The 20,605-nt window shown below is 40.2% G+C and overlaps 1 protein-coding gene across 1 annotated transcript; it reads left to right on the plus strand.

Moving 5' to 3' along the window:
* The first annotated feature begins 11,495 nt into the window (after positions 1–11,495).
* On the plus strand, positions 11,496–15,797 carry LOC139450686 (uncharacterized). Its single transcript, XM_071232490.1, has 6 exons — positions 11,496–11,517; positions 11,671–11,862; positions 12,995–13,108; positions 13,340–13,405; positions 13,946–14,134; positions 15,514–15,797. Exons 1-6 carry the CDS (start codon positions 11,496–11,498, stop codon positions 15,648–15,650), a joined length of 720 nt encoding a protein of 239 aa, XP_071088591.1. The 3' UTR covers positions 15,651–15,797.
* The last annotated feature ends 4,808 nt before the right edge of the window (positions 15,798–20,605 follow it).

A 20,605-nucleotide genomic window follows, 5' to 3' on the forward strand; every position in this document is an offset into this window, starting at 1 on the left:
ATTCAGGTTTCCACGAATTACGACAAGCATCGTTTTGACGTCACCACATATGCCACCCCAAACCATTAACCCTCCACCTCCAAACGGCCGGACCTGTTGGATACAGTTAGGCGCCAAACGTTCACCAAATCGTCGGTGCCGTCCATCGTTTCTGAAGATGAGGAATCTGCTCTCATCAGAGAACATAACACGTGCCCAGTCCCGCCGTTGCCAACGTCGAACTCGCCTGGCCCAGATCAGTCTGTTGTTCCGGTGTCGAGGCGTCAGGAGCGGTCCGCGATACCATACTGCCGTAGTCTCCTGTACACGGTCTGTCGACTGATCCTGTGTCCCAGTGCTGTAGCCGCCGTGGACGTCGCTGTTACGGTGCGGTTCCTCAGGTGTTATACCCGGATGTAACGATCTTCACGGGGCGTGGTTACTCGTGGTCTTCCACTCCTGGGCCTGTCTGACGTCTGACCTGTCTGACGTAACCGCTGCATCAACCTGGTGATAGTGATGCGTGCGCAGCCCAACCTTCTGGCGACGTCGACGTGTGACCATTTCTTGTTGGACCATTCCAACGGCTCTCTCTCTCTCTCGATGGCTGTCAAACGTGGCATATCTTGTGTTCTTTTTGTTGCTGTGATATCAACGTGTCTGATCAGCCGTTTTATACAGTTTTTATGCACGTGCAGAACATGCTAGAGAGGGAAATGTCACTTTCACGAAATTTACGTTTTTTCCCGGAAGTGATCACGTGTTCCCGGTATTTTTTATCGACTATGCTGTGTTTGGGATGTGCAATACGAATTGGCATGTTTTCATACTAGACAATTCACTTAGTAAAAAACAATTTTGAAAATAAGTTGGTATCGTTTCTTTTGGACACTAGTTTAGTATTGAAGGGACAATCACTTTTGACAGTTTAAAAATTAAAACTCACCTTAAGGTGCTTGGCAAGTCAAAACTGACCTCCCTGAATATGTTTTTTTAGGTTTGACAGCAACTATGCTTGTGGATTTCAGAGATAGACATGATTTGTTAGCTAGATGTTATAACAATAAGCGAAAATGTCTTAAAAGTCGAATAGTACAAAAAGTGTGTTATAGATCTATCAACGTTTTCTTTTATTGAACATAATATTTGCACTATATTGCTGTAAGCTGTAAATAATCTAGCCTCCCCATGTATGTAACTTACATATATTTTATGTATGATCAGAACAGCAAATAAAGTTCTGGTAGATAGGTACCTCGGAGATTTAACGTGCGCTTTCCGACTTAAGCCTATCTCGCACACGGGGAAGCACTTATACTATTAGGGTAAAAAAGCGTAATGATTAAATAAAGAAGTGCAACCCCCCCAAAAATATATAAGTTTACAGCCAATTCTAATAAAGTTAAGGGGGTTGGGGTTTGGCTGGGTGGGAGTGGGTGATAAAAGAATTCAATAATATGGAAAAGTTTGGGCCTGGGCTCGTGGGGGGGGGGGGGGGGGGGGGGGGTTGCGGCAAGCGTGGGAAGGCACGGCGTCGGCTGGCGAGCGTGTGTGGCTAGAAGTCTAGCGGCGGTATCCTTGTGGTAGTCTCTTGGTCAGCTTCTCATCCTGGGGGTCGGGATTCTGGTAGAGACTCTTGGCAAGGAGGGCGGCGGTATTGGCGACGAAGTGGTTTGAGGTCGGTACGCCACTACTCTGGAAGAAGTGGTACAAGTCTGTGTAGTTTGTGATGTCGTACTCGATGTCCTGCCCCCCATTCTTGTGCACCATGACGAAAGGGACTCCTTGTTTGGCGTAGAGATGTTCCTTTGGGGTGTTGATCTGGCCAACCTTGAGATCCGGCCGGGGCTTGTAGTGGTTGATCGGAATGTCTGACTTTTCCACTAGTAAATAAAGTTCTTTGGTATGACCTCTTTTATCCCTGCTGACGTTATCCTAATGTTCAATTTCAGTCTACCTCACCAAGCGTAAGAAAGCATTGTACATCTTCTGATAAACCACACTTATGCAATTAAGCAAATGAATATTTGCTGAGGGGAAAAATCGATTTTCTATATATATTTGTGTTTATTTCCAGGCCATCCTGATCGTCGTTTACTACTATAAGGTGTATGGTTGGAGGCAAGATCAAGGGCGCCGCACAGCATTTATTAGATAACAGACGGGGTCGTCCGTTTGGCTTTGAACAATCACCCCACCCTGTCTGTAGGAGTTATATAATCAGTGCGCAAATAACTGTGTCAAGTCCACTGCCGGGCTGATGCGGTGTCAGTGTCATCGATGAACATGAATGCCCAAATCATAGACCTGTAGCACTCACAAGCTGCTTAGCCAAAATATTTGAAAAGTGTATATTCAATTCTCTGATAACAGCAAATATAACCTTAGAAATAGATTCAACATACAAACAATCAAATGTAGAACACAAACCTATGCTTAATCATTTCTTCTGGATATGATCAACCTGCGGAACCCTCTATCCGATGAAGTAACTAATGCTCGCTCATTAAAAGAAATCAAATCCTTCATTAATCGTTCTGATGCAATTATTAATAATTTTGACTTCAAATATTTTCATAGATCATGCCAAATTGTCCACTGTCGCCTAAGACTCGCCTGCAGTGACTTAAACGCTGATACGTTTAGACGACATGTATCAGACATACCAGACTGCACTTGTGGATATCACCTTGAACATGCAATGCACTTTTTCTATAACTGTCAAAAAATACGATAATATCAGAAACACTGTGTATTTCTACACACATGGGTATGGTCTAAAAATGATATTACATGGCAGTAGTTAAGCAGTTCTACAAACAAGACTCTTCTTAAATCAGTTCACGACATCATTGTCAAAAGCTAAAGGTTTGAGTAGCTTAATTTTATGCATGTAGTAAAGGAAAACTGCATTACCTTATTTCACAGACACCACTTGCTTCAGTGTATTGGCTTCGTGTATTTCATTTGTGCATTTTGTATGTTTATGTTCATCACTCTCTTATATATATATCCAGCTGTTGTTAAGTTGTTACCTGGAGAGGTATTACATAAGCAAGTTTTGCTTGTTTACCGATCCAGATTTCTTTTGAAATAAAAATACGTTTAAGCCAACACAGCTAACCCTAAAACACATGATTGTAAACTATTCAAAAAGGGGCACTAATCTCTGGCTTCTTCTCGGGTGTCGGACTCAAAACTCAAACTCATTTATTCTTAGAATAACATGACATACAATTATCTACAATTTTTAGTATGTACAATTTAACACAAAAAAATAATAAAAATAGGATACGTGGATTCTAATACAGTTTACCAATTGCATTGTACACATTGTTAAGGAATTTAGATAGGCCTTTTAGATTTCTTACACTGTTAGTGGTCATAATTTTCTTAAATGTTTGGAAACTTAAGATACTGCTTATTTAAGAGTTCATATCGCTGTCGGTGAAAAGCTTCACATCGGAATAAATAATGAAATTCATCTCCCACAGCGATAAAATCACTGAGTGGACACTGGCTGTCTTCCCTGGGAATGTTCAGCCATCGACCAGTTTCAACTGGTAATCCCTGTTTAGAAAGTTCTGACTTTTAGTATTGGGAGAAATATTGATTTTGAGAGCAGTAGATATTTCTCAAATGAAGGTTGATTCTTCAGGTAATACGACCTTTGGATTTTCGCTTGGGGTTACCAGCTGCCGTGAGTCAATTTGCTCGTTAACGCAACCGAGCGTGACAAGAGACTGGGCTACCAGTCTGCAAGGACAGCTAAATAAACTTACGCATTTTTGAAAACTGATTGGTTACCCGTGATCTATGAAGATTTCGACAAAGGGCGCATGGTAATTAATTTCTTCAGCCTAAACAAACAGACAAATATCGGCGAAAGCTCATCGGATGTCGTTATTTGGAAATACCCCTGATGGTTACAGTTTAATAATAAAAAAAGTATCCCTGAGTGAAAGCATTTGCGGATTTCGGATTGCGTGGATGATACAATTACTACTCCCTTGTTGTCATCCATATTTTCTGGTATAACCCTAGACTTGTGTATTTGTCGTAATTCACTTGCTGCTCAGTTAATGAATTTATAACATGTATACTTAGTTGTAGCACCACTCAGATTACCCGATAAAGGTTCAAATTTGGTCTTTCTTGTACCTGGGGTAATTATTCAATCTAAATCCAGGTTTGAAGTGAGGTGGAATGTGAGTTATGTGATGTGCACGTGGCAGCCCAGCAAGAGATGTATGATCAGTTGCTTTACTTTTTTTGTAAATCAACGGACCATTCCCAGACATCAAAGGATCAACAGGAAATACGTTGATTGATTAATTACTGTTATCTTGCACAGCGGATATGTCAAAAGTATGTGTTTACATGTGAAGGTAGTTTTACTAAACCTAGGGAATACACTCACATCATGGCGTGAAGTACAGATGTTAAAACAACATACTTTGTTCAAAGGGTAACCGATAACACACTGACTGGTTGTTCATTGTTATCTAACTCAATGTATGTTTTTAAGAACTGTGGACATTATACAAATAGTTGTCACGTGGGCTTTCTCAGCTAACTTGGCACCTATGTGAAACGATTGAAACAAACTAAGTGATCAGTTAAGAAACAAACACGGGTTATAATATTCGATACATTTAAATAACGTTTTAAAACGATATATTTAAATATTTTAATATATTTCATATATATTCCAAATATTGTTTCCAAATAATTATTATTAAAGTATTTGATTCTCACATAGACATTTGACATCGAAAAAATATTTTTGTACAGCTGCAGACGCAATGGATATTGTTCCTTTATGTTGATATTCCCGGATACATTATAACTTTGGTAGGTTGTAATAATGATATTTGCATTTTGTTTTCATTCATTCGCTGCAGCTTTGAACAGAATCATTCTTGTTCCTTTCCGTTTGGTTGGGAAGTTTTTCGATGCGCGATTGACGTTGTTTTCACAAGTATTTTCTTTTGTAAGCGTGTATATGTTACAGTCAATGTGTAAAATATGATTCACTCAGGCAATTTATTAAATATCTAAATATTTCAGTCATTTTACAAATTGACTAAATAATCCATTCATTTATTTAACCGACTGACTAAAAATGATAAAGACGATCAAAAGAGCTTAAACACATCACAATATATTAATTATGCTAAGAAAAGAAGCCAAACAATACAGAACTGTACTTGGTGATGATATTAAACATAAACAAATATTTGGAATTCGTTATCATATAAATAAAGATGGACATATTTTTCAGTTAATTTGTAAAATAAACTGAATAATTAGGCGTTTAATAAATTTCCTTAGGGAAATCTGTTTACATTTTGAATGTAAACATATACACACGGTAAAATAAGCAATGTTCAGATGAAATATTTACTTTGTGTTGCAAGTCAAAATAGTGTACACGAAGATCGCACAATTACCAAGCAAGTGACTTATCAAAACTGCATCACCATTACCGATGCTCCCCACAAATATCTACATTCCCAAAACTGTATGTCATTTTTGTTGATCAATGTGACCATACGTCCTTCTACCATCAATAAAAATGCGCTTACGAATGGCGAGCACAGGTCGCGAACAAATCTAGATTTCTGCTATATCATCCGGGTACTCACTGGGAAAATACAGTAATGCACAGGTAACAACTACTCCCGCTTTGCTTTAGATCAGTGCTCCTTTGTACGTTGAAATACTATATATTGTGAATGCCAAAATGATGTATCAAGGATCAAGTAGAAGATACATTGACCGTAGCGCTGGGAGTTTATTCAACAGACCCGTGAAAATAACACTGCTGTATCTTATTATTTATTTTAGATGACGCAGTCAAAGCTCATTTCTCCTGGCGGCCATTATCGAACGGCCAGCTAAAACACAACCCCGCGCTTACGTCTACAGGTCTCTTCCTGTAGTACGGTAATTAGTATTCTCTCCCTCAAGCGTTTATCCACGAGAAGCTTGGGATTAGAAAGGAAAGAGAATTTGTGAGAGTTCACAGGATGGGTGCACCCCGCACTGACAGCAGATCAGCGAGACTGAGACCAGTCGTGGCCAAATTCCATCTCTACAAGGAGAGGGAAACTGTGAGACAATCATCATATGATAAACTGAAAGGGACGAGCTATTACATCAATGAACAGTTTCCAAAGGAGACAGAACAGCGACGGAAACTACTGTGCCCAGTGCGTGGAACCGCCTATCATGCTTGTGACAGGACAGCGCTCACAGTTGATAAACTTTATATCAACAATCAGCTGTATGTGCCTGGGAAACCTGTACACAACTCTAAGAGTGAGATACTCAGGAGACCACACAGATTAGAGTGAGTGAGTGAGTTGGGTTTGACGCCGCTTTTAACAATATTCCAGTTATATCGCGGCGTGTCAGCTTAATGTGGGAGGAAAGCACGAAGTGATGCAGGCCTTAGACGTTTACCACTTCGTTGAAACCCACGAGCACGGGTATGGTGCTGACAAACCTAGAAACATAATCGGGGCGAACCGGGATTCGAACCCTCAATCATAGGTTTCTGGCGTGCCCAAGGGACGCAACTCTGCACAGCGAATCGCGGCGCCTTAGACGACTGGGCCACCCGTGCCCCCCCCCCCCCCCCCCCCCCCCCCCCCCCACACACACACAGATTAGAAGAAATGATGAAAACTAGAGCTAAACCAAACTCTATGGATACAGCATAGGACAATAGAGAGCAGGCTGGAAATAGTAAATTTCATGTCTTTCTCTTAACGTACGTGGCCTTACTTCACGGCTGTCAAACCCGGACTTTTGTAAGTATATCGATACATTTGATCTAATCTGTTTAACACAGACTAAATTATGCGACTTAGATATCATTGATATACCAGGATTTACTGTATACAGTAATAACAGATGTAACAATGGTAGAAAACGAGTATCGGGTGGAATTGCAATAGCTTGTAAAAATTATCTGTCCAATTACACTAAAATCCTAGATAAATCAAATGACATAGCTCTGTGGTGTCGCATCTCATCTAATTGTCTTACAGTTAACCAAGATGTAATAGTTGGATGCGCGTATATACCTCCCGCTTCCAGCCGATACTCGTCTGTAGAACACGTTAATGAGTTAGAACGCGATTTGATTGATATGAATAATATTACCCCCTATGTACTAGTTATGGGAGACTTTAATGCTAGAACTAAAAACCGATCGGATTATGTTGAACTTAATGACACTTTAATCAATGCTTATGACATAGACAGCGATATGGTTAGTGCAAAGCTTCATTTACTCTGCGATAATGGTTTTGACGTTGATAGAAACTCTATGGACAATAGCAGGAATTCATATGAATACAAGCTACTTGATATCTGTATCAAGTATCTGTATCTACTTGATAATTTGTTTATTGTTAACGGAAGGGTAGGTTTGGATAAAGGAATTGGGTCATTTACTTGTAAAGATTCGAGTGTAGTCGACTACTGCTTCGCTACGGCTGATGTTTTTCACTTTTATAAATGAACTTCACTGTAAAAGATTTCGACCCTGTCGTTTCAGATGTACATTGCCGTTTAGAAATCTGTTTACGTTTTGCGCCTAAGCTCACGCATGATGTAACCAACAGTTTACATGTACCGCGTAACCAAGGTTTGGACAACAAACGCCCGAGACAATGGGGTCCCAGGTTGCGAAATGAATTTTGTTCTCAGTTGAATAACGACTTTATTCCAACATTATGTAATAACATGGACGAGATAACAAATGCCAACCTGAAAGAAGGTAGTAGTCATGTGACACAGTTATTACGTGATGAAATCATATTATCAGCGGGCAATACGTTCGGCTTTGCATCTAATCCCAGTAGAAAACAGCGAATTAAAGTTTTCAAACCTTGGTTCGATAGTAATTGTAGAGCTGCTCGTAAGCAATACCATAAACATAAAAAACGGTATGGCCTAAACAAGACTGAATTCAACAAACAGCATTTCATGAAAGCCGCTAAATCATACAGTAAATTACTTAGGAAATCACAACAAACATACAAACAAAACTGTAGTGCAAAACTTAAAGATACAAAAAAAACAAAGACACCAAAACGTTCTAGAAAATTGTGAAATCATTTAATCCTAAATCAAGTGAAAACGATATTAATATTGACACATTGTTCGAACACTTTAAAAGTATGAATGATCACCCGACTGATGATTGTAAAGATTTTAACCTTAGCGATATGCATGATAATGATTTACTAGATGATGCTATAACTGAGCATGAAATTACGCAGGTATGTATGCAAATATGATGTATATAGTGTATGCAAATGTGAATGTATATAAAGAATGTATATATAATGCATATTATATTTTAACTCCAAATTGCTTGTATTGTGCTACATTCGTTATACAATTGTATTACACTTCGTCATGTGTGTTCTCTATACCACTATTGTGTGTTTTTGAGAATAAACTCTGTTCTGTTCTGTTCTGTTCCAGCCTCACGGATATGGAGCTGAGATAAAGAGTCCAAGTCATCATAAAGTAATTAGGGTCCAATAAAAACAATGCGCCGCCAAACCTCATACATAGTGTCATTGAAAGTCGTACTACAGACGGTTAATGTCAAATCACAATAAAAGCATTTCAATTGTAATAACATGTACCAGGACCATGTATTCTCTTAAAACCATCGGATTTAGAAGCAATGGTCGTTTAAAACAAGACATATCTATTTAATCACAACAGTATTCATGTTATTCCCACAAAATCACATACAGAAAGGAGACATTAGCAAATACATGTGTATTATCCTTTTTCGTCAGGATAACAAAATTTTCTCTCCTTGTTACCACCTCCAGGTTCAGCTTAACACGGGTCCTCCTTTGGTCAAAAGTTTGTCCCCCTTCTAATGAGTGTGTCACGCGTTGCACACGAGTGGCGGACGGGGTGCACACGGGTATCACACGAGTGACCATCCCGATGCACACTGGTTGCGCAACGCGTTGCCCATGCGTGTATGAACTTCTAGGCAGTAGTGTAGCCGCAGGTGATAGCATCACGGGACTGTTGACAGAGCATACGTGTACATTCGTGGAACTACCCTTGTGCCTGGACGTTCTTTCCTGGAAGGTTCAAACAATACGTATATTAATACACACACGTAAACACTTAGAGCTTTGTCAATAACACACCACCCCCCACCCCTCCCCCCACCGCGGCACAAGGACGTTTGAATTCAGTCCTAATAATACCTGACTTGCTGATCAATAGATTCGCATTTCTACGGAACCGTGGAAGGGACATAGCGTGGGCTAAGACTTATATATGTATGTTGAGACCTCGAATGCCTCGTGGCCATGGCTGAACCTATCGAGGCCATGCCCTGCGTATACCAACATTCAATTGTCATTAATATTCTGTCTATGAACACACAATGCAATTTAGAAAGTGGTCAAATGTAACAAATTTGACCACTTTCTAAATGGCATTGTGTGTTCATAGCTTGCGGCCATGGGAGCTGTGCCAATTTACACTTGTCAGAGGGGTACACAAAGTACGTGATCTAGACTACCAGTTGTCGAACTCTCATTTTTGTGAAAGCCTCGGTGGCTGAGTGGGTTAGATTGCTGACTTTGTGTGCTGGCGAATAGATGCCTCACACTGGCAGTGTGGGTTCGAATCCCGGACGGGACTTAAACCCCAAAAAGTACGAGAATATGTACTTTGCCAAAAAGTGTTATCTAAAATATAACATTTGTTACAACATTCTATTTATTATGAATTTTAAGTACCTAACACTACAACTAATAATGATGACCATTGGTATTTTTGTCTATATAATAAAAACAAACTAAAAACTATATTTTTCTATATATATAGAATTTCTCGAAAACAGTCGACAGAAAAGAGTCGACATTTCGTGTCAATGGTAATTAATATGATTTGCTTACTTTCATCCGTATGTCGTCAAGCAGAGCATTTCAGTAGTGGAATGGGATTAAAATACAAAATATTCTAGTACACTAATTATAAGTGATTAACAGAGGGCTTGACTGGTTTGAAGAATGTAGCACCTCATGCTGACAGATCAAGTTCGTTTGTTTGTTTGTTTGTTGTTTAACGCCGCACTCCAGCAATATTCCAGTTATATGACGTCGGTGTATAAATAATCGAGTGTGGACCAAACAATCCAGTAATTGACATCATGAGCATCGAGCCACGCAATTGGGATACAATGGCATGCATCAACCAAGTCAGAGAACCTGACCACCCGATCCCGACAAACATAGTCGCCTTTTACGGCAAGCATGGGTTACTGAGGACCTATTCTATCCCTGATCTTCACGGGTCGACAGATCAAGCATAATTTGTGACCCTGACAGCGTGCTTTGACAACTGTGTGTTTGTTTGTTTGTTTGTTTAACGCCGCACTCAGCAATACTCCAGCTGCGGCGGCGGTCTGTAAATAATCGAATCTTGACCAGACAATTCTGTGATTGACATCATGAGCATCGATCATGAGGCAGCCACGAACAAAGAACACAATTTCTTTTAAGATACATTGATAGTACAGTTTTAACTGTAGATATCCCGAATTCCCAATACAGTTCTAACAGTTCAGAGTTCTATGTGGTTCCATAAGTTTTTTGTTGGCAAACCTGAATAAATAAAAGCGACAAAACCGTCTCCATATTTGTCAGAAATCTCAGCCAAAAGCAGAGTCGATTGTAAGATTCCGACTATATCACGAGCAGTGTTTATGAATCACCATCAAATAGTGATGATACCAGGTGTTCGCGAAAAGGTGAGCGTACCATGCCTTACCGGTGTAACTCATCACAAACACATGCAAAGGCAAGTCAATTGTTCACCCTAAAACACACGGGAACATATGGTACAAGTCAAAATCGGATAGAATTGGACATAAATTTGGAAATGTCATACCATAAATCATTTTGAAAGCTTTACTGAGGCCTTGAATGTTGTAACCTTGATCAAACCTCTGATCAAGAGTTGTATGACGCTCTTTGAAATCTCGGTAGAAGGTGCATACTCGATTATACCTAAAAAGGCGTGAAAGGTCACCAAGGACTGGAGCTTTGGGAATATTGCTCGACATAAAGGAAAAAAATAGAAGTCATCCATTTTTTCATAGTCTTGTGGAGAGTTTTTTGTCACTCTGAATCTTTGACATAAATCTAAACATGGGAGTCCGTCTCACTGGCCTCTTTAGTTCCGGTGGGTAAATCAGTGGAAGGGGGCTGGTTATTTGATGGTTATTGAACGATATCAAATCCTCTATATACTTTCATATTACGTTAAACGTCTTGGCCATGTTACCTTGTTTGATGTTGACAATCCGTGCAGTTGGTCACAGAACCAGTTACAGGTGAGCTAAACCTGATTGGTGAATGTACTACTTCCTTGTTCAAGAGAAGGCGGGGCATGCGGCATAAAGAGTGGTAGTATATATTGACAACCGAATTCTTTCAAGACAGACAGCAGCAATGGCAGATGTTGTTGCAGCCCGTGAGTATATGTTTTAATTCTTTTATTAATGTGTGTATGTGGGGGGGTGGGTTGGGATTGATTTGGGGTTGGGGTTGGGTTGGGTTGGGGTTGGGGTTGGGGTTGGGTGTTTTTATATTGGTATATATGCGGTTTGCTTCACTTGGCCTACAGGAATTCAGCGCCAATATGGCCTCGACGAGGATGGGAAGATTTACGGAGTGGAGAGGCACACAGCTGTGGGGCAAGATAACCAGGGCAACACTGTAGGCCTCGTGAGACACATTGGAGTCACACAGGACGACGAGGGCAACATACACAGAGCTCAAGTCACATGTGTCGTCGCGTTACCCGAACAACAGACGGGTACTATTACTTTCACTTTCTAACACTTTACTAACACTTTCTCCGACACACAAACATGGCCTTGTCGTTTGGACCTTCCTATGTATTGTAACATTTTGGTTTTGGTTTGAGATCCATCCGGGATTCAAACCCACACTCTCAGAGTAAGGCTTGGCTGAGTGGGGTAGGTCGCTGACTGTGTTTGCTGGCGATTAGGTGCCTTAATTTGTGATTGTGGGTTCGATCCCGGATGGGACACAACACAAAAAAGAACTAGACTGTGTACGTTACTAAGAAGGTGTAATCACAAGTATAACATATGTCACATTTGACCACTTTCAGAAAGGCCTTTGTCTATTTCTCTGTTGTTTATTGTTTATTTGATAGTGAAAAAGAGGTCTATTTACGTTTCTCCCCACGAGAAGTACCTTAATGTGTACCTTTAACCTTGGACACCAAGGCACATAGCAATGTGCTTATACATTTCAGCTGCATGTAATGTATTCCCCAACTGTAGTTCGGGGAGCGCATGTCCACTTGATGGGTAAATATAAAACGTCAAGGCCAGAGAATATCAGTCTCGATCATCTGGCGAAACAGATTCACTTTGGCGTAAAAGTCAAAATATCTCCGAAAATTATATGAATTGGTCACTGAATATCAGTGATGACACCAGGTGCTGGCGTTAACATGTCCTGCCCTACCGACAGTGAGTGAGTGAGTGAGTATGTTTTACGCCGCTTTTAGCAATATTCCAGCAATATCACGGCGGGGAACACCAGAAATGGGCTTCACACATTGTACCCATGTCGGGAATCGAACCCGGGTCTTCGGCGCCCTACCGACAGAATTGCGTGTGTTAGGTGGAGATCATAGATATGATAGTAGTTCCATCTCTAGCTTCAAAGTTTCAGAACAATTTGTCAAAAAGGAACCCTACGTTCCCGGGTAAACAACTGACTTGCCTTAGCATGTGTTTGTGACGTGTGCCACCGGTAGGACAAAATTACTCACACCGTTTCGCGAACACGAGGTATCATCACAATTTCACAGTGATTCATAGACACATGACTATGAAGAAAAGGAATCGCACAATTAACTTAAGAATGTTTATTATGATTATGGAAAGGGTTTTTGTGGGTTTTATTTTCAGTAGGTCAGCAGCCAGCTCTGCCCCCGCCCTCTGCTACAACTACCACTACAACTACCACTACTACTCCTTCCCAGGATCATGTGACCGTTCCAGACCATGACAGATACTCCTTAAGTTAGTAAAACATAATAAATATTTTTTTATTGAATTCCTTATTCAGAAACCTGTAACTGGTGTAGATGGTTAACCACAGGATCTCTGGTGGTGCTCGCATAGCCTTTACTCAGTCTTCAATTGACCATATTTTTAACACAATATTCTAAGCTGCTAAAACAGTATTAATGTATTTTTCAACCGTATTTTTACATGTGTGTATCAATACGTTTCTGTTGATATTCATTTCAGCGAGTATCCTCTTCTTCATCGGATGTATTCTGTTAACTGTCATCCCTCTCTCCATGATGATCTTAGGTAATAATTGTTTATAAATGTTTTGTTGTGCGGTTACATCGTAATATGTATGTGCTTGTATGTATACATCCATTATTACCTGGATACTATTAAACGAGTCTGGACCAGACAATCCAGTGAATCACCACATGAGCATCGATCCACGGAATTGGGATACGATGACTTGCATCAACCAAGTCACCGAGTCTGACCACTCAAGCCCGTTAGTCACCTCTTATGACAAAAAAAAACCATAGTCGCCTTTTATGGCAAGCATGGGTTGCTGAAGACCTATTCTCCCCCGCATCTTCACAGGCCTACTTTCTTTTTATGAGGATGTCTCCACACATCATTACTTATGCAACCAATATCAAGTTACCTGAAGTTGGAGAGTGTGAGCCAATAACTATTCCTCTCAGTATGTTTACCTATCAACATATACTTTCTTTTCTCAGGGGCAACCCCTCACAGCGCGTGTACAGCTACAAGACATAAAAAAACTATGGAAGTAATAAAGCATCTTATGTTAAAATACATATTTACGTATGCTTTCTTTTTCAGGGGCCATCCACATCAACAGTTGTCCAGGTGACCTCAAAATTGGGGTCTATATGATCGTTCAGGGGCTTGTCTCAATGAGCATCCCCATCGCAGTTGCCATCTGGATTTGCTGTCACTGTGTTGACGGAGAGACCTTGCTGAAGCTCATTGCCCCCCTCGGCGTATTTATCTTCATATGGTTCTTTGTCGGTAGGTTTTCTCGTACACTTTCTTCTTTAAAAACCAAACACGAAAACAAGAGTTCACATAATTCCCTGTTACATAAATAAAAGGAATTATTGCTAGGGTCTTGTATGGAATTTATTTTAAGGTCTATGCATGAGTGAACATTACTTGGTGTAAGGGGGCACGGGTGGCCCAGTCGTCTCAGGCGCCGCAATTCGCTGTGCAGAGTTGCGTCCCTTGGCTATGCCAGAAACCTATGATTGTGGGTTCGAATCCCGGTTCGCCCCGATTATGTTTCTAGGATTGTCAGCACCATATACCTGCATCACTTGAGACCTCCTCCCACAATAAGCTGACATGCCGTGATATAACTGGAATATTGTTAAAAGCAGCGTTAAACCCATCTCACTCAATCACTGATGTTATATGTTTCTTTACATGGTGTGGATCGTTCGTCTGATGTATTGTCGTTCTGTCCGTAACCTTTACTGATTAGTTTAATTTTCTGTTCAAATTAAGATTAAGATTATTTTAATATGATTTTATTTACTAATGCTACTTACCCTGATATAAGGTGAGGTGAAATTGGGTTTAGCGTCGCGTCCAAGTTTATTGTACTCATATAGTGACGTGCATTCGCGCGCGTGCGTGCGTGTGTGTGTGTGTGTTTCTGCTGGTAACACTGCTGGTCCGGATTGATTCCGATTTATCGTGCTAACTCACTGAGGTACCAACCCGCAGTTTAACATATTTTAGCTTCATGATGAGCGCCAGACAGAGTAAAACAAGTACCATCTTTTAACGTATTTTGGTATGACGCGGACGGGGATCGAACCTTTGGCTCTGCGGGCGGACACTCTACCAACAAGACCACGGAGGCGGTCCTTGATATATAGAGAATCTCACCAGAGTGTCTTTTGATATTAAATATATCAACACGAGTTGATAAAAGTGGGAAAACTCCGAGGCTTGCCGAGGAGTTTTTCCACTTTTATCAACGAGTGTTGATATATTTGATTTCGAGGGTGAGGGTGAAAAGACACGAGGGTGAGATTTTATTTATCATCCAACATCATTCTTCCAACTTTTTCAGTTTGTAGACAGTAATAAGCAGTGTCTTAGTCTAAAAAGTACTGCTAACAGCTTCAGCAGCAGAGCCATTAGTGTTGTCATTTGATTGTGACGTCATGTAACCGATGACGTCACAATGGTCTGCAATGCATTGTGATGCAATTTCATTGCAGCGATATCTACAATGTAGATATCGCTTGATCTCAGCCAAGCGATATCTCCTGTGTGAGCCAGTTTTGGATGATAAATTCAGTTGTACTGGTAATATTAATATGCAAATACTAATCATTGTGACTGTTTAATGTTGTGCCTCACCCTTTCCTTCCTGGCAGGGGTTGCGTGGATTATTATGTCAGACTGCACGGACAGCACGGTGCACAGACTGGCCTGGGGTTATACAGCGCCTTTCTGGTTTATTCTGTCAAGTGGAATCATCTGTTTGGTGTGCAGCCCTTTTTGTAGTGATTGAGTGTGTTGGACAGCGGACGTCTTTAACGAAGTAACACTCATAAGGATTCAGCAACTGAAACACAGACTTAACCTACATGATCTACCAATAGTATTGTACATTTGTTGTTGTTTTTAATATCGCCAACTATCATTAGTTGTATTTCAATTCAAACGGTCCCAGATTTGTTTGGGTAACATATTAATAAAGATTGTTAATGACATGTAAATGTTTATATCATGTAATTGTTTTTGTTTTCAAATTCAGAACCATGCTGTCATTTTTCATTATTTAGTAGAGTCCGTTGTCACAAATTGTTCGACGACGTAAAATTACACAGTCTCACGCACTAATCTTTGCAAAACGTATTATCAATGCTTTGAAAGGCATTTAGAAGTGATACACATGAGGAAGAGAATGTATGGATGTCAACGTCTTTATCATTACTGCATCATCTCCATGTTGATGAAGAAGTTGACATCCATAAATTCTCTTCCTTATGTACGTAGTATGCCCTCTAGGCATGGGCGAGACAGTTGTCTATCCGCTGTGAGTCCCGTTCCTTAGTCGGGCGAGAATCCCATGATGGTGGATTCCAATCCCGATTCTCCCTGGATATGATTTTATAATTAGCTACTTTTTATATCAGACTTGTCAGTTTCATACCAGTACAGGTGACTTTCGCTGTAAACCCGCATTATTCACATTCCTCCGTGACATACCGTGAATGAATTAAATGATAAAATGTTCGAAGCGGCGTTAAACCAAACAGATTGACTCACGAACTCATCTCGGTTATCGCAGATGTAAATTGTATCCTGATCGGTAACAATGTAACGGTTATACTGTTGACGTATTCGTGGTAAAAGAAATGTCATCACTTAAAGTTGCCCGTCGTTCTGTGTTAGGTTCATATGACACGGGAGGGCAGTCTATCGGGTCTGTTTCCTTGTTCGCGTAGCCACGATCTTATTCAAATGACAATAGCACATCTCTTCAAGTTAATAGGAAGAAAAAGCATATTAAATACATATTTATTAACTAGGACGGCATTCATCTATTCCGTTGGTCAACTTCCGTGGAAATCGATTGCTAGAATGTGATAAATAAAGTCCTTGATATATAGATAATCTCACCCGAGTGTCTTTTGATATCAAATATATCAACACAAGTTGATAAAAGTGGGAAAACTCCGAGGCTTGCCGAGGAGTTTTTCCACTTTTATCAATGAGTGTTGATATATTTGATATAAAAAAACACGAGGGTGAGATTTTATTTATCATCCAACATCATTCTTCCAACTTTTTCAGTTTGTTGACAGTAATAAGCAGTGTCTTAAGTGTAAAAGTACTGCTAACAGCTTCAGTAGCAGAGCCATTAGTGATGTCATTTGATTGTGACGTCATGTAACCAATGACGTCACAATGGTCTACAATGCATTGTGATGGAATTGTGATAACTGGGATAACAAGTGTATATAATTGTGACGGATAATATGTTTGAGCGTTGTCAACCGAAAGGAGATTGAGACATACGCCCCTGTGGGACAGTTTCCTAATTCAGCATGTTGTTGCGCGAATATCGTCATTGGGGATCGACCATTTGATATTCTTTAGATATTCACTATATACTTGATATATATCTTGGTATATATTCGACTTGTTCCAATGATACCAATTCATAAGTATTTCTTTTTCATTTCAATAACTAATAATAAAATAAACTGAGGGTGGACATTTCGTGTTAACGACAATGCCTACTATTTCAAGTTTCTTGTGCGCACAATGTAGACTGTAGATAATACCAGTCAATGTCGTGTTGCTGCTTTCATATTCTGTTGAAGAAAAAGTCCATCTATGTTAGTCTTTGAAAATAAACCGAATCCAATAAATTGTGTAAAGAACTCTCTTTAAAAACCAGTTATTTTTGAATTACAACTGTAAGCCTAAATATTCTTTTAAGAAAAACACCTTACAAAAATGTCTTCTTTTTTGTGGCAGATAAACCTCTACCCCTATTACTGCAACAATGCCATGTTTAGTTTGTGCAAGGGAACTACTGTTGTGCCAGGGAACTACTGTTGTGCCAGGGAACTACTGTTGTGCAAGGGAACTACTGTTGTGCAAGGGAACTACTGTTGTGCAAGGACATTTTCTAAGAAAGCTTTGTGGCTCAATCCATAACTATAAGTACATACACGCCGTGTGTTGTACAATGAGTCACAACTTCCGTTATCTATCCTGTATGACAACTGCAAACAAACTTAATGGTTTAGTAAGCGCTATTTACCACCAATACCCCTGTACTAGAATATAGACGTAGAGCTTTCCGGGGTCTGGGTAGTCAAATGGGAATAACAAAAACAGCAATAGCTAGGTATATCTAATTACGTTGACGTACATTCAGCTCTTTCAAACATACATTTCACGCGATACACGATGAATATATGTAGGCATGAATTTATGCTCTGTAATATGTACATATTTTTTTGTACATTTTATTCACCTTTCATTCTTTCTCACTAACATACTTATTTCACATGCAAACATAATAGTAAAACATTCACACGATACACGATACTCCTATGTATGTATTCATTTACTCCTCCGTGGTCTAGTGGTAGAGCGTTCGCCCGGAGAGCGGAAGGTCCGGAGTTCGATCCCCGGCCGCGTCATACCAAAAGACGTTAGAAGATTGTACTTGTTGTTACCCTGTCTTGTGCTCGGTATTAGGGGGCTCAAACAAGGACTGGTCGGCTCGGAGTCAGTATACTGTGTCTGAGTGAGGTACTGAGTGGGATATTCATGTTAAACTGCGGCATGGAATCTCACTGGACTAGCACTATAAATCGGCATCAGTACCAGCAGAACAAGCAGATACGTGCATGTACGTCGCTATATAAGTGCATTAATATTGGACGCGATGTTAAACCCCATTTCACCTCACCTCACCTCACCTCATTTACGCCCTGTAATATGTATATATGTCTTTGTACATTTCTTTCACTTTACATCCTTCCTTAATGAGGTACATATTTCACATACATATTTTTATATTCACAAATCATGCGCTGTCATATGCACTTAGCAATTATTACATTTTATTAGTGTTGGAAAGAAATCATGATTTTATCATCGATTTTAGCTGGTCAAAATAGTTTAGATCAAAATTGTTTGCTAATTGATAGGGGAAACGTGTATATCCCAGCGCAATAACAAATCTGGGCTTCAGTCTGTACGTTGTCGGGTCAACACAACCCTGGCGACATGACCCCCGTATCTCAACGCGTGAATACATACGTTTTGTGGGTGTCTCAATGACATTCTACGGAAGCGCAGAAGGGACATGTTATCTCAGTGCATTGAGTTCGTGTCAGAGTGGCCTAGAGGGAAACTATCTTCTTGTTAATATCCTGAAGCCATGGCTTGGGTATAAGGAGTGGTCCGTAAGAATCAGTCTTGTGAAAATGATGTCAGTACCTGATAATGTTACATGTAGAAACAACTGTAGAGACGCATGCTGCGATCTTGTTGCAAAACACTACTAATACTGTCTTACAATGCATTTAATACAAGACAAGGTTACACAGCTATTCGAGGTGAGGTGAAATGGCGTTTAACGTCGCGTTCAAGATTATTGCACGTATATGGATATGCATGCACGTGTGTGTGTGTGGATGCTTATACTAGTCCGGACTAATGCCAATTTTATAGTCCTAGACCACTGAGATACTATGCTGCAGTTTAACATGGATAACCCACTCAGACACAGTATGCTGACTCCGAGCCGACCAGTCCTTGTTTAAGCCGCTAAATGCCGAGCGCCAGACATGGGACTTCCCATGCGGATACAAGCTTATTAAACATGTACATGCTTTGATAGCATTCGTCTGTATAATTCTACGTACATTTGTACCCAACTTTTGTTATTCAAATGTTTGTTTGACGCTTTTTATGTCATGTTATGGTATTCAGATTCGCCTTTTCTGTGTGTATTTGTACGTTGAACATTTAGAGCAAGTGGTTTCTTATGTTGTATATACCCACCAAAAGTTGCAAATTAACCAAACATGATACACACATTTCTAATACAAGTCTGTAAACATTGGTAATCGATAAGCCAGCGGTCAATAGTTCGATATAGATTCCCTGGTTGCCGCAGTGCGACGTCATGTGAGTTGAGGTGAGGGGAAATGGGATTAAACATCGCAACCTAGATTATTGTACTTTTATAGCGACGTGTTTGCACGCGTGCGTGCGTGCGTGCGTGCGTGCGTGCGTGCGTGCGTGCGTGCGTGCGTGCGTGCGTGCGTGCGTGCTTGTACTAGTCCGGACTGATGCCGATTTATAGTGCTAGCCCACTGAGACCTTGTTTTGGCCCCTTAATGTCGAGCGCCAGATAGCTAATCACACAGGACAACAAGTACCATCTATCTTTTAACGTCTTTTGGGCGGCCGCTCTACCACTAGACCACGGAGGCGGTCAACTATTGAAGAAGAAGTTAGTACCTGATTATGTTATGGCGAAACAACCGTGCTGTACATCCACCACACTCACAGTAGAGATGCACGTTGCGATCTTGTAGCAAAACACGTCTAATACTGTCTTACAATGCATGTTATTAAAAATATAAGGTTACACAGCTGTTGACAGTTATGTTAGTACCTGATTATGTTACATGGTATGTGTCTACAAACACCTCTACTGATGATAATACTCGACTTGCTCCAAGGTTCCAATCCATAAGTAACTCCTTTTTTGCCTATTGTTTGTTCAACGCAGCAGGCTGTGGTGATGATTAGATCTGCTTATTACAAATCAATGCTTTTTTGCTATGTTTATTGTCTGTTGAAATTTTATGAACATTTGTATGTGTCTTTGTCTCCTTTTAAAATGAAGGTGTTAAATAGTGTGAAGACTGCAAATTCAAAAAAAAATGTTCTTGAAGTTTGAGAAGAGAAGTGAGTGAGTGGATG

Source organism: Haliotis cracherodii, unplaced genomic scaffold, assembly GCF_022045235.1.
Source record: "Haliotis cracherodii isolate W230 unplaced genomic scaffold, xgHalCrac1.p SCAF_8, whole genome shotgun sequence".
NCBI lineage: Eukaryota > Metazoa > Mollusca > Gastropoda > Lepetellida > Haliotidae > Haliotis > Haliotis cracherodii.

What these genes read in the sequence shown, in the direction of transcription:
- LOC139450686 (XM_071232490.1), top strand. Translation starts at nt 11,496, where the DNA reads ATGGCAGATGTTGTTGCAGCCC. An exon ending in GGCAGATGTTGTTGCAGCCC is followed by an intron (nt 11,518 to 11,670) that starts GTGAGTATATGT and finishes CTTGGCCTACAG; the next exon opens with GAATTCAGCGCCAATATGGC. An exon ending in CTTCATATGGTTCTTTGTCG is followed by an intron (nt 14,135 to 15,513) that starts GTAGGTTTTCTC and finishes CCTTCCTGGCAG; the next exon opens with GGGTTGCGTGGATTATTATG.